General features: G+C 43.9%; 1 protein-coding gene across 3 annotated transcripts; it reads left to right on the plus strand.

The window, feature by feature from the left end:
* The first annotated feature begins 1736 nt into the window (after positions 1 to 1736).
* Positions 1737 to 9052, plus strand: CYP1B1 (cytochrome P450 family 1 subfamily B member 1). 3 transcript variants are annotated; one of them, XM_081596184.1, is made up of 3 exons: positions 1737 to 2165; positions 2593 to 3624; positions 6454 to 9052. In XM_081596184.1, exons 2-3 carry the CDS (start codon positions 2594 to 2596, stop codon positions 7040 to 7042), a joined length of 1620 nt encoding a protein of 539 aa, XP_081452310.1. In that variant the 5' UTR covers positions 1737 to 2165; position 2593; the 3' UTR covers positions 7043 to 9052. The 3 variants fall into 3 exon arrangements, with proteins under 3 accessions (XP_081452310.1, XP_081452311.1, XP_081452313.1); XM_081596185.1 differs by having other exon boundaries at positions 1762 to 1901; XM_081596187.1 differs by lacking the exon at positions 6454 to 9052 and adding an exon at positions 3744 to 4031 and having other exon boundaries at positions 1764 to 2165.
* The last annotated feature ends 6044 nt before the right edge of the window (positions 9053 to 15096 follow it).

A 15096-nucleotide genomic window follows, 5' to 3' on the forward strand; every position in this document is an offset into this window, starting at 1 on the left:
TTAAAAATTCTTCCAGCTGATTTTTTTTTAAAGGCAGGCAGGAAAGAATACATTTGTGCCTTTTATCTGAGGCTTTTCAGCATAAACGAGTATGATGGAGCTGGAGTGCATCTTCGTGGGTTCAAATCCTGGCTCCACCTCTTACTAGCTAAAAAGGGAGAATGGGAGAGTAGAGAACCACCTCACTTCGCCCAGGGAAGCATTTCAATCATTTACTTGGAAAAAGAAATCATTTAAGGTTATACTGTAGATTGTAAATGTATGCGTGTGAACTTGTGTAAATCACATAACCTTTCTACCTTTCTGAACCCGTTTCCTCATCTGTAAACTGGCACACAGTAGAGATTCGCAGCACCGGTAAACCTCAAAGCACATGGCTGTTAACTTGGTAAGCGCCCAACTTCTTTACTTACTCTTGATAACCCCCGAGGCTCGGAAGCACACTTCCTACCTGAATAACTACCATTCATCCCCCGGCTCGCCCTTTCCCCAACCTTTCGGAAAAGATCTTTTCTCTCCAGGGTCTTTAAAATACTTTGTACCAGCCGGCTGGAAATGGTGCTACGCCTTGGGCTTCCCCTTGGGTAGGAGAGTCCCCGTTCAGGGCGCGCGCGCGCGCGCCCAGACCTGGCCTTAGAGTGGTGTCTCGGGAGGGTGCGGCTGTGCGTGCGCCGCGGAGGGTGGTGGCGGTCGGCATCCCGCCCTCGGCCGCCGCCCCCGCCGCCGCCTCGGCGTGTCAGGTGCCGTGAGAAGCGCCGAGGGATATGACTAGAGCCGACTTTCCAGAAGCAGCGCACGCAAGGCACAGCTCCGCACGCAAGGGGGAGGCGACAGCAGAAGAAACTTTTCAACCCAATAAAGTTCGCAGGCGCTCGGAGATTGGCCTCCTCCTCCTCCTCCCACCTCCCTCTCCCACCGGAATCTTCAGAGCGCCCTCCCTCCCCTGTTCTCCGCAGGCTTCGTCCCAGCTCGGCTCTCCGCCGGGCGCCCCGGGTCTCCGACGCGGCCAGCTTTGCCCCGCGCTCTCCAGTGGGCGGCGCCACCTGGAGGAGTTTCTACGCGGGAAACCTTCAGGCAGCTTCGGCGCGCCAGCGCTGGCCTTTGTGTGCCAAGGAAGTCGGGGGCCCCGGGGTGGGGAGCTGTGTCTTTCAGGGCTTCTTGATCTCGCTGCCCAAGGTGGAAGGAGAACTTTGCGCGCCAAAGGGCCTGACCTGATGGGTCGATATGTTTGCGAGAACGTTAAAATAAAATACAAATAAAGCAACTCGGGATGCAGTAAGGCAAACCCTTCACCACAACCAAGTTTTCTTTTCCAAGCTGACAGATTTCCTTTCCCGGTTAGGGCGCCCGAGGATCTCGAGCGATTTTCTCTCGGGGAAGGAAGCTCAGGGCACGGAGAGGGTGGAGAGGTTGTGCGCTCGGGGCGTGGAGCGCGCTGCCACCGAGAGCGCAGGAGTGGTGCTCAGGTGGGGTCCCGAGCGCGCGTCCAGAGAAACTGCGGCCTCGATCGCGAGTGGCTGTGAGGAAGAGTGATTTGGCGCAAACGAAAAGTTCTCGCCGCCGCTTCCAGGAAAGCCACCAGCTACTGCTCCAAGGCCGTCGGGGCGCGCCAGGACTGCCTCGCGTGACCACCAGCGCGCGGTGATCCCAATTGTAGTCCGAGAGGCCTGTTCTAGGGCACCCCGCCTCCCCCCGCAAGCCCCGCCCCCGCCAGGTCGGGTTGCCTCCTCCCCACTCACAGACCTTAAAAAAGAGAGAGAGGCGGGATGGCGCGCTTTACTCTCCAGAGTGACTGTGCAAACCGACCACGCCTCTGCGACGCTAGCTATCAGAGCCTTGCGGGGGGCGTGAGGGCTGGCAGTTGACTCCATTCGTCGACCCACAATCGCAACCCACACGCGGTGAGAAAACCCTGACTTTGCCGAGGCTCAGGTGCAGCGAGGCTCGGCAAAGAAAACTCCTTTCTGTGTCCCTATCCCAGTCCGAGCGCCCCCGGCTCTGACGACCCCTAGAGACTCCAGGGTGGGCACTGAAGTTCCCAGAGCTGGCAACAGGTGCCCAGGGCGGGCCTCCGATTTTCTGGAGACACTGAGATTGCGGTCTTGAACCCCACAAGGGCCCCAGTCCGTTCTCCGAGCGCTGCTGGAAACCGCGCCTCCTGGCAGGTCAGTGTGTCAGCTGAGCCGCCTTCCTGCGGCCTCTTGTGATGCGCGGGTTCTCACAGATCAGAAGTGGTGGGCGTCGCAGGGGCCGAGGTGGTAGGCATTTAGAGGGAACTGAGCGCCACACCTTGATGCCCGCTGTGTTGTCCTTGAATTGTAGGAACCGTTACGCGGCTGGGGTGGGGTCGGGGGAATCGGGTCATAGAGAGGCGGAAACACGACCCTTTCCATCGCTTTTTGGGGAATGGGGTTGGGATGGCAAGAGGTGTGTTCAACAGCTTCTTCAGTGAGCTAGCCCGGATCTGACCTACGCGCTACCTCCTGCCTACCCAATAGTGCACGGTAGCCCGAGGCAGGTGGGTAGGAGCTTGGGGCGCCCTCTTCTTTCTCTGCCTACCTGAGTGTCACGCCTTCGCCCTTCTCTCCCCAGCATGGCCACCGGCCTCAGCCCGGACGATCATTTGTCGCCGACCCTTCTGTCGACCCAGCAGACCATGCTCCTTCTGCTGCTCTCGGTGCTGGCCGCAGTGCACGTGGGCCAGTGGCTGTTGAGGCAGCGGCGGCGGCAGCCGGGCTCCGCGCCCCCGGGTCCCTTTGCTTGGCCGCTGATCGGAAATGCGGCATCAATGGGCTCGGCGCCGCACCTCTTGTTCACACGCCTGGCGCGGCGCTACGGCGACGTCTTCCAGATACGTCTTGGCAGCTGCCGGGTGGTGGTGCTGAACGGCGAGCGCGCCATCCGCCAGGCTCTGGTGCACCAGAGCGCGGCCTTCGCCGGCCGGCCTCCCTTCGCCTCTTTCCGCGTGGTGTCCGGTGGCCGCAGCCTGGCTTTCGGCCAGTACTCGGAGAGCTGGAAGGCGCAGCGGCGCGCGGCGCACAGCACGATGCGAGCCTTCTCCACGCGCCAGCCCCTCGGCCGCCGGGTCCTCGAGGGCCACGTGGTAGGCGAGGCGCGGGAGTTGGTAGAGCTGCTGGTGCGCCGCAGCGCGGGCGGCGCCTTCCTAGACCCGCGGCCGCTGACCTTGGTGGCCGTGGCCAACGTCATGAGCGCCGTGTGCTTCGGCTGCCGCTACAGCCACGACGACGCCGAGTTCCGCGAATTGCTCAGCCACAACGAGGAGTTTGGGCGCACTGTGGGCGCGGGCAGCCTGGTGGATGTGCTGCCCTGGCTGCAGCGCTTCCCTAACCCCGTGCGCACTGCCTTCCGTGAATTCGAGCAGCTCAATCGCAACTTCAGTAACTTCGTCCTAGACAAGTTCCTGAGGCACCGCGAAAGCCTCCGGCCCGGGGCCGCCCCCCGCGACATGATGGACGCTTTCATCCACTTGGCGGGGGCTGACTCTGGCGATGGTGGCCCGCGCCTGGACGAGGACTACGTGCCGGCCACGGTCACAGACATCTTCGGCGCCAGCCAGGATACTCTCTCCACCGCGCTGCAGTGGCTGCTCATTCTCTTCACCAGGTAAAGCCTCCAGGAGGCTTGGGTCGGCCTTCCTCCCTCCCTCTGTAAAAGGTGGAGTGGAATTAGAATATGCTGAGGTCGCGACTAGCGCTCAAGGAGGGTTTGGGGTTTCGCTGCAGGTTCCCACCTCTCAAAGCTGAGACCGCGTCCAGAAAGCGCGACTCTGCAAGGCACTGTGCTGGCCGGGATGCGTAGTGCACGCTCCACCCAACCGCGCCGGGACGGCTCGGCATCGCGATCTTGTAGCTCACCGCTCCGAGGGGGGATAAATTTGTGTGAAACCACTTGGAATAGCAAGATTAAGTGCCCAAGATCATCCCCCGATCTCCCACATTGGCGCGGAGAAGCAAAATTGGAAACGTTCCGAAGGAAAGGGCAGCGTAGTAAAAAAAAAAAAAAAAAAAATATGTTAAGTAAACACGCCTAATCGGCTCGGCTGGTCTTCAGCGCTGACTGGAGGCCGCCTGGCCCCCGAGCCAAAAGCCAACCGCCCTTCAAGGCTTTGTATCGCGACATAGCTAGTGTTCGGCGGCGGAGCTCAAGGACCGATAATCCAAAGCTTTAGGAAAGCAACCAGAAACCAGCGGATTGTGCTGGGCGCATAAAACCGCCGCTCTAGGCGTAGAGGTGTAGGTGTAAAGAATAGGAGAAGCCGTAACTTGAGCGAACGCTGAGCTGCATCTGTTATAGAAAGGGAAGCTGAGTATCTGCAAGGCACCTGCTAACCTCTCGGATCCCTGGGCTCAGCTGGGTTAGTTGGTCCCCAGCCGCGGACCTCTGCTAAATTTGTACACGCACGAATTAAACATGTCCCTGGTATCCCCAGCTCAAGCAAATATAGCATAAATTTTACACAGGTCATAGTTGTATTAAAAGATGAGCCGTTGATTTACATGGGCGGCCGATATTTTATCTGGCATTCTTACCCCAGAGGCAAATGTCTCATTCAAGGCAAGTCTTGATTGCTTTGAGAGACAAGAAATCCTGGTTATGCCATCTGGCGCACAGGTAAGCGGTAGGGGAAGCTGGAAGGTAAAAACAACTTCTTTCGTTAGAATCCACTGCATCGGAATCCTGTATTTCCTTAGATACTGCTTTCACAATTTGGGGGGGGGTATATTTAAAATCGCTTTTCAGTATTAATATCATGGAAACACATATGGAGGAGGGGCAGAAATCGCATAATGAGAGTCAATAATAGATCAAGAAGAAGACAATTCCAAAATGGGATCAATAAATCCTTGGCTTCCCCGGATGAGCGTGTTATCTTTTGAAACTGCTTTCTTTCTTTTTTTCACCAGAAACCGAATTGTAAATGGTTTTCGGTGTATCCCAATTGGGCAGCAAATGGGAAGAAAACAATTTGGGGGTCACTTTCAATTCACGCTAGCTGATGAAAAGTTCTTCTTTTTAGTGAAAAGACAATATGATGTGGTTGGCAAATTTCATTTCCTATTTTTTATGTAACTTATGGAAATACAGCTACGCCCATTCATTTATGTATTGTCTATGGCTGCTTCCACCCCATAGCACAAGCTGGGAGGTAAGAGGGTTTGATCCACAAAGCCTAAAATATTTACAGTCTGGCCCTTTATGAAAAAAGTTTGCAACCCTCTGAAAAATCACCCATAATGTCATCACAGGCACACTTAAATATTTTTTTCAAAGTTGCAATAATTACACATTTTTTTTTACTTCTGACATTTCCACTTACTATAGTGGCCATTTCCCTGTCTTTTAAACTTTATTTTAGTAATTTTTTACTACATAATTTTAGTAATCTTTATGGCTATATATTTTGCCATAGTAATAGATCATTATATACAATCATTGCTCATGTTTGTTTAAACATTTCTTTAAAGAGTGATCTATTTTAAATGTTTCTGCTACATTTTAATGTTTCAGCTATATTTAAAATTTTAGCTATTATGGTTACTTTTTTGTACCTGCTATGTTATTTCCTGAAAATAAATTTCCAGACATGGATCACTGGATTTTAAAAGAGTGGGGAAGAGTTACCCTTACAGATCTTGCTTTGTAATAAGATTTTGTTTTCCAAAAGGATTGTACTAGTTTTATCGGCAACAGTGAATAAATATTACAGTCTGTACCATAATCTCATGAAGAATAGGGATTTGCTTTTAAAGTTAGAAGATATGTACCTTTATCTATCAGGATACCAATGATCTTTGTATAAAATGAGAACATTGTGTTCTCTGGAATTGTCTAGGGAAATGAAGAAAAAAAGAATTCACTTTCAGGGTTACATTTTAATTTTTGTGGACCCCAAGTGCTTTTGCCTTTGTAGATGCCTTACTCCATAAAATTTTTTTAAATTAAATTTTATGACTACATTCATTGGTATAAAGATTAGCATGTTAAAATTATAAAACATTTTCATTGGCTTAAAAGCTTTTATTCTTCTGATTTTAAAAGAAATGAGTTTTCATGAGTTCCTAAAAAGTACTGTATGTCCTGGCACCTCCTGCTATATCCAGTGGAGAGAAGTCGTCCTTACCCTTGTCGTGCTTTTTCAGGCTGAGAAAACTTAGATCCTTTTTTGACTTATGATGGGAAAGAGAGTTTGAGCTGCATGAGACTTATTACAGGAAATATAGCTGTTACACTCCATCTTGTAATGCAGTGATAAATCAGGAAACTGTTTTAGATTTTTTTTTTTTTTTTTGCTGGAAATGTTAATTCAATTACTGATTCAGATAGCCAGTTTAAAGAACGGTGGTATAAAAATAAATTGTAGTGGGTTTTCTAGATGAAAGAAGGATCAGTGTTCCTCACTGATTTTCTCTCTCTGCCCTTAACACCAAACAGGTATTCCGAAGTGCAGGTGCGGTTACAGGCAGAACTGGATCAAGTGGTGGGTAGGCACCGGCTGCCCACCCTGGAGGACCAGCCCCACCTGCCCTACGTCATGGCCTTTCTTTATGAAGCCATGCGCTTCTCCAGCTTTGTGCCCATCACCATTCCGCATGCCACCACTGCTAGCACTTCCGTCTTGGGCTACCACATCCCCAAGGACACGGTGGTGTTTGTTAACCAGTGGTCCGTGAATCATGACCCAGTAAAGTGGTCGAACCCAGAGGACTTTGACCCAACCCGATTCTTGGACAAGGATGGCCTCATCAACAAGGACTTGGCGGGCAGTGTGATGATTTTTTCTGTGGGCAAACGGCGGTGCATTGGGGAAGAGATTTCTAAGATGCAGCTGTTTCTCTTCATCTCCATCCTGGTTCACCAGTGCAATTTCAGGGCCAGTCCAGACGAGCCTTCGAAAATGGATTTTAATTACGGCCTGACCATTAAACCCAAGTCATTTAAAATCAATGTGACTCTCAGAGAGTCTATGGAGCTCCTTGATAGTGCTGTCCAAAAGTCACAAGCAGAGAAAGAGTGCCAGTGAGAAGCCAGAGGCAAGCAGAAATTTTACAAGTATGCAAGTCGGGGGATGGGAGTAAAATTACAGTTTGTTTTTTTTTTCCCCTAGCTCCTCCGTGCCACTTTCTCAATTAGTCTCTAAAATAAGCATAAACCAACTGACCCACAGATGATGTGCTTTGCACACGTGTCTTCAGAATAGAACCTCACGAGCCCTGGGCTGTGTAGGGGCTCCAGGAGATGTTTTGAGTGAAAAAGCTAAAGAGCCCAAAGAATTTTTTTACATATATTGAATGTTGCTAATAATGATTTCTTGAGGGAGCTTTCTTTGAAGTTAAAACACACATGTACATATACACAAAACTACCTAATAAAGAGGCATTTCAGTAACCATGCCTTGCTGGGTGGGATCCAAGATTATGTTCTGTATACTCTATGGAAAATTGTATTAAGCAGTTTTAGGAGATATTGTTGAATATGCAAAGATAAATAATTTCAGTGTAAGATGTGATTTGGGGTAATAAGGGAAAAAATAAAGACCAGAAATTCCCTTCTCACTTTTTCAATGAAATAGCTTAGTTAGGCTCTAATATCTATGGGTGGATTTATCTTTTTTGCCCATTGATGTGCTTCCTCTTACTTTATGGGATGGGTCATAAAGTTATTTGCTCAGAAGGAAATTGATTTAAATATATTGAAATAAATTTGAAATTGAAATCACTGTAGTTGATTTAGTGGGGTTCAGTGTTTTCATGAATTTTAAACTATAAATTGTTAAATCGTAAAAAATTCCAAGCTGAAGACATACCTTGTTTCGTTACCAAAGTACAGAATTTCAATTATGAAATTACCAGCTCAGCTAAACTTTACATTTTGTGATTATAGCATACTGAATTCAATAAATCTCATAGGTTAAAAAAAATCACCAAATAATGTTCCAGATGTATATATATAGTATTACATAATTATCCAGTACCAATATGTATTAGTTATTTTATCATTAAATGGTATTAGTTATTTTGGTCAAGGAAAGGTTGAACAATGTCTTTTATAATGTCACAGCAGATAGAAAAGTACAACCAATTTAACCAATTTTGATTCAAATACGTAGTATGAGCTTGATTAAATCAACTACCTGTTTTTGACATCATGGAAACCAAGTTGAAGCAAAGTCTGTTCTCTCATCCAAAATTTGAATTGAAAAATCTCAAAATTGGATCTGAAAGATGTGTTCCTTATCACTTTACAGCATGTTTATTAAACATATTCACAATACAGAATATCTTTTCCAAACTGATTTAGTTCATATGTTATACTTCTAAACTCTTGTCGTGCTTAAAATTTTAATTTAATTTTAAAGCCATTCTGATTATTGAGTTCCAGGAAGTTACTGGAAATCTGGCCATTAGCCTGTGGAAGGCAGGGAGACTGAATCTGTGTCTGCCTGGTGAACAGTGAAAAATGCCACGAAATATCTTGATGTTCTTTATTAAATAACATGGTGGGGAAGTCCCATTATAATGGACTTAGTTTTCCTCTTAAATAATTTTTTTTGATAGCAGCAGTGTTTGTGTTTTGGAAAGTCAGAATTAGTCTTGGGAGGTTGTTTTGAGGATTGCATTGGATTTCAGTGGTGCCAATCAGATCGGCTGTGCTATTTAAGATGGCCTAGTGACTGAAGCAACTTAGCAGGAGCAGCAGCAGTGATCTTAAGCGGGTGGTCACTTCGGTAACTGTGAAGTCCTAAAGCATGAACAAAATATATATGTTCAGTTTATGTAAATAACCTGAAAACCTTTTCCCAAAAAGTGATGGAAGGTCGCAAAAGTACAAAGTGAAGTTTGGAGTTTTAACTTTCATTGCTCATAAATGTACAAAGGAAGTTGTGAAGTGTCCTAAAAGCTTACTGCTTGTTACATTTCATTAAGCTTTTTGGACTCTTTTTATCAAAATTGTAAAAGAAAGAGTGTATGATTGTTGTGTGTGTATGTGTGGGGGCTGTGCGGGGGTAAGAGAAAGGAGTGAAAAACGAAAAGGAAGAAAGATAGCTAAACATTCTCCCATTCATTCAGAATTAATTAATTTGTAGTATGAATATTTAGAAAAAAAAGTGTTTCATGGGCTAGTGTTGAATCCCAGGTAGATTTAAAAAAATCCACAGCATAGCAGCACTATTATAATTTGGAATTCTTATTAATAAACATTTTATATAATTTTAATTAACAAAATTTCACAGATGTACCTCTTGAATACGAAAAAATCTGTGCCAGTATTTTTAAAGGCCCCAAAGTCAACAGTAGAAATCAGGCTTACCCAATACGTTTCAATTTTTTTGGCACTGGCTATTCCAAAACATTGTTATCTACCCTTCCCTGTGACCCGAGCAGGGCTGAGACTATAATTTGGGGCTGCCCTAGCCTACTTACTCTGAGAGACTTGTGGCAGCAAAAGTAATCGTGTACCAATCTGGATGCCTTATTAAGTCAACCAGATCCAGATGCGCTGTAATCTGTTTTTATGTACATAGGCTCAATTCATCTGGCACTTTCAGTGATGAGAGAGCCGGGTTTACGAAGAAGACAGTGAGTGCTGGGAGATTGCCTGGTTTATTTAATATGTTTGTAACCCAGTTCAAGGAAGGAAAGTAAAACCAAAAACAGACAAATAAAAATAACCAAATTTGAGGGCTGCCGTACAGGCTAGAGGCTCAATCAGAAAATCTAGTTTTATTTCTGCCAGAGAAAGAATGTATTTGCTGGTACCATTTTAGTCTGAACGTCTACTCCAGGTTATTGCAGTAGTTAAATACATTGTTTATTAAATGCTTCATTTATATATTAAAGCTTTGACTCAGTAAGAAAATTGCTTTTCTTTTTTTTTCCAAAACAAGAAGAAGATGTCTCAGGTTTGTTTTGTGGATTATCTAAAAGCTTTCATGTCTCAGAACTTAGCCTTTACCTGTGAAATGCTATTACTGCCTTAACACTTTCATGTTAGATCTATATTAGATCAAATAATTGCATAGCATTAGGTATGGATTTGTATGCTTTTTAGCTGTGACACAACCATATAATACAAAGGTATACTTTAGTAGGTGTTTATAATTCAAGGATAACCTCTTATTTAACCTTTTCTTGCTTTTGTATTTTATCATGTATGCTTTCCATCTGTACACAGCAACTATAATACTTGGTTGTAACAAAATAGATTTGGGGGGACACAGCATTTGTTTGATATACCAAATTTAAAAAATTCTGTATCTGTAATTACCTATAATAGGACACCACTGCCAAAATAATAAAAATCACTTTCATAATCTTGTCAGGAATTTTTACTTTATGTTGTAGCAAATACAGTCTAATGTGTTTATTCATTTTAACTACTATTTATAAGTGCTTGACTTAAAATATTCCATTGTAAATATTTTCTTTGGCCATTTTACATTTTAGGCAGCTTGCCTTTTTCTTTTTAATAGGCTTTCAACATCCAGTTTGCTACCAAATTCTTGTTCTGTCTCTATTTTTTAATTGAAATACAGCTGATTTACAATATTATATAAGTTTCAGGAATATAGCATAGTTCATAGATTCAATATTTTTATAGATTCTGCTCCATTTTAAGTTATTACAAAATAATAGCTATGTTCCCTGTGTTGTACAATATATCCTTGTAGCTTATTTATTTTATGCATAGTAATTTGTTTTGTACCTCTTAATCCCCAACCCCTATTTTGGACCCCCTTCCCACTTCCCACTGGCAACCACTAGTTTGTTCTCTGTATCTATCAGTCTATTCCTATTTTGTTACAATATTCACTTGTTTTATTTTTTTAAATCCTACATATATGATAAAAATTTTGAATTTATAAGAACCAACTCAGCAGTTAATTATAATGGCAAACACCTGGCTAAGTAGGAATTAATTTCTGATTTTGAGAGGTTGAATAGATTGAGATTTTAAGACTCTGACCTTTTATTTCTGCTTCATCTAAAAAATATAGCACGTTTGTCCCCTTCAGCAGCACACCAGTCCTTTTCCTTGAGTATTTCATTCATTCATTTTGTTTTCTTTTGACATGAAAGCTTTTGTTTTTAATTTGGATGGTAAACATTCATTCATTTTGTAAGGGACATGTGCCTTATTTAATACGTCTAATTAATGTCCAATAAAATAGAATAGATGAGAGTTTTCTGTAATATACTATGTGGAAATATTTTTCTGCCAACTTTTTTACCTGGTCAAGACTTGACTTCCCAGGGCCCTGCTGGGGTTCTCCAGGCTTTCCCTGCCCCACCCTCACAGATGGCAGGGTCATGCAATGCCAAGGCCCCTTATTTCTTTCAGACTTTAACTCCCATTATTGTGAAATCAGGAAAAGTAATTATGAAGCATAATTGCACACAGTGTCATTGATCCTTTGACTTGAGAACATCACTTTAGCAGTCCAAAGATATGGTTAGAAATTGGTTTAAGAGAATACTTGCTTGTTTTCCAGATCTATTAATCTAGGATCATGGAAATTGTCCTAAAGGTTCAGGACAAGTGAAATAAATATTTTCATAGGAAAAAAAAATGTCTTTAACAAAGTTGTAATTGGGTTCAGGTGTTTGCAACAATGTCAAGCAGAGTTGTATTCCACCTAATCAATCTGGTAGAATATAAGACTAGAATGCAGGGTGGGAAATGAATACAGTTTTGGACATAAAACAGGCATGGCTCTTGCAAGCTCTTGCAAAATAGAGATTGTTTCTATGACTTCAAAGTCAGTTTTTCTGCACAAGTGCTACGGAAGTTTTGACCGTTAACTCGCCCTTGTTTTGGTTTAGTGACTCACATACTCTCTGCTCTCAAGTTTTGATCTATTATAATTCTCAGAGAAGGGAAGAGAAAGAAAAGAAATTAATATATTCAAAAATATGTGGAAGCAATTATTTTTAACGGATTTTTTCTTTGGCTGCACTGGGTCTTCATAGTGGTGCACAGGTTCTTTCTAGTTGAGGTGCGCTGGCTTCTCTTGTCATGGTGCACCAACTTAGTTGCCCTGCAGCATGTAGAGTCTTAGTTCCCTGGCCAGGGATCGAACCAGCGTCCCTTGCATTGGAAGGTGCGTTCGTAACCACTGGTCCACTAGGGAAGCCCCTGGAAGCAGTTATTTTTAATGGGAATGATCAGAGGAAAATAATCTAGCTTAAACAGGTAGACACAAGCTATTGGCAAATAGCAGCTTTGTTTATTGAGCCTTAATTCACTCACACACAGGCTATGTGGTCTTCAGTAACACTTTTCAACCAGAGCCAAGTATAAGGAGAAAAAATGAAACTAAAATATGGTGTGAGGGAGACAGTAATGTCATGGGCCAAAATTCTATGCTGAAAAGTGTCAGTGTGCAGATGTTCCCTGGAGATGAACTGACCCAAGAGCTCGCTGTCTTTTCAACAGGAGAACTTGTCACTTCCCAACTCGCCCGTGTTTGGGTGTACAAGCCAGTCTGTTCATTTTTCTGTCCCTGTGATCCTGGATTTTCACCAGCACTGCTCCTCCTTTGTCTCAGCCACATGCCACACTGACAGTATCATGTGCCAAGAAGACTCACAACAGTCCTCCCTTCTAAGAGAAGCTTCCTCAAACAAGAAAATTTTAAAAAGGGGAAGGGGGAGGTCATATTTTGTTTTATAATATTAAAACTTCTTTCCCATAATCTCTGGTCAGGAATTTTTGCCTGAAGTTCATCCATAGGTTGGACTGTGAAGTGGCCTGATTTGAGAACTCTCTCTGATAGGAGTGGAGGCGTGCACCACACTCCGTGTTGGCTCTTATGACCAATCAGAACCTTTCGTGCTCTCACAGACATTGAATAGGATTCAATAGGATAGCAAGACTCTCCAGCCAGAGAAAGTGTGCAAAACCGAGGCGTGAATGAGACAGGCATGTTAACAGAAAGCCTGCTTTTGAAGAGTGTGGCTGGAGCGACTGGAATTGGTTTTGGACTGCTTGTGATTCCTGTAAGTGATAAAAAGGCAAATAAACTAATTAAATATATTATGCTAAATAAACAACACGATATTACACAAATTATGGAATATTCCCACACATCTAACAGCTCCTGAGAGGCCTGCTGGTCAGGGCTCAGAGTCTCTACACCAGACTGAAAAATCTTCCAGCTTCTTTAAAAAATGTTTAATTCTGCTTTTATTCCTAGGCACCTACTTTTGTTTCTTTCCCTTTCCATCTCAGTACTGTTTAATATGCATGTTTTTGTTTGCATGTGTTCCAAAAAAATGTGTATGATTGTTTTGTATACATGTGTGCATGCTAAGTCGCTTCAGGAGTGTCCAACTCTGTGCGATCCTATGGATTGTAGCCCGCCAGGATCCTTTGCCCATGGAATTTCCCAGGCAAGAATACTGGAGTGGGTTGCCATGCCCTTCTCCAGGGAATCTTCCTGATCCAGGGATAGAACTCGAGTCTTTTGAGTCTCCTGCATTGGCAGGCAGGTTCTTTACCACTAGTGCCACCTAGGAAGTATACATGTATTTTTAAGGTATACATGTGTTTGTGTGAATGCTGTTCCTATCTTATCCTGTTGCTAAATCTTCTCTTAGCACATCATTTTGAAGACCCATCTCTGTCTGATCTCATGGTTTAACTGCTACCTAAGAGTCCACGGTATTCATCCATCACGTTTTCTCTAGCCACCTTCTTGAGAATGGGCACCGAGATGGCCCCCAAACCCATGCATCCCCAACTAAAGCTTCAAGGAACGTCCTTGTATGTGTTCCCTTGCCAACTTATAAAAAATTTGCAGTGCATACCATACCCATGATTAGAGGTGCTGGACAAGCAGATCTATTTACATAATGTAAATGCTGTAAGCATGTTCTGTAGAATGCCAGCCCACACTCCCATTAGCTGCGTACAAGGATTCCCTTATATCTGCACCCACATTGACACATGGCATGATCTCATTATTTCTGTTTTTTTTTAATAGAAGAGTATGTTTATTTCTTTAGGTAGGAGAAGATTTCCTAAATAAGACATGAAAAACATAAACAATAAAATAAAGGATTAATAATTCAACTGGATTAAAAATATCTTTTCATCAAAAAACATTTTAAGATGAGTGAAAATACAAGCCATTGACTTTTTTTCCCCTCCTTGCTGTCCAGTGATTAAGATTTCATGCTCCCAATGCAGGGGCTCAGGTTCACCATTTGGTCATATGACCAAAAAAAAAAAGAAGTCTAAGCATCTCATTATTTTTGAGTGAAATATATACCCTTTAGGAAGGGGTAATGCAGTAAATAGATTTTTTTAAAAGAAAAAAGAGACACTTACACTAATTTTCCCTATAGATACGTTTGTGCTCATATCACATCTCCCCTCTGAGATGCCACATTTGTTGAAGGCAGGGACAGGGTCCCCAGTCCTTGTTACTGAAAGATCTTATGCATAGGGAAGTAGGTGTGATCAGAGGGTGAGTTCTGTTACCCCTGTTTCTCTTTGGGAATGAGGTCTTCTTTCCCTGACTCAGTTTTCAGTTGGTAACCTTCAAGTCCATTTCAGTTTCTTCTCCTTGCTGTAGTGTTGAGCTAATTTAAGGTTTTTAAGTTTCCTATAACTTACTTTGAAACAAGTAAAATTGTCATCCCTGGGGTTTCTACACTTTGGTATGAATAGTGGCTTTCAAACTTTTTTTTTTTTTACTATAACCCACAGTATTGTGCATTTAGTACATACATGTGTGAGAGCGTGTATATTTATATACATATGTACTTATATAGGGGCTTCCCCGGTGGCTCAAATGGTAAAAAATCCACCTGCATTGTGGGAGACCTGGGTTTGATCCCTGTGTTGGGAAGATCCCCTGGAGAAAGGCATGGCAACCCATTCCAGTATTCTTGCCTGAAGAATCCCCATGGATAGAGGAGCCTCTATAATGCAGTCTACGGGATTGCAAAGAGTCGCACACAACTGAGTGAATAAGCACAGCATATAGGGCTTCCCAGGTGATACTAGTGGTAGAGAACCAATTTGCCAGTGCAGGTAGACGTAAGAGATTCAAGTTCGCTCCCTGGGTTG

The sequence above is a fragment of the Giraffa tippelskirchi genome, chromosome 4 (genome assembly GCF_054371585.1).
Source record: "Giraffa tippelskirchi isolate mGirTip1 chromosome 4, T2T-mGirTip1v1.2.pri, whole genome shotgun sequence".
NCBI classification, from domain to species: Eukaryota; Metazoa; Chordata; class Mammalia; order Artiodactyla; family Giraffidae; genus Giraffa; species Giraffa tippelskirchi.

Coding starts and splice junctions, on each gene's coding strand:
- CYP1B1 (XM_081596184.1), top strand. CDS start 2,594: ATGGCCACCGGCCTCAGCCCGGACGATCATTTGTCGCCGACCCTTCTG. Junction 3,625..6,453: donor CTGCTCATTCTCTTCACCAG/GTAAAGCCTCCA, acceptor AACACCAAACAG/GTATTCCGAAGTGCAGGTGC.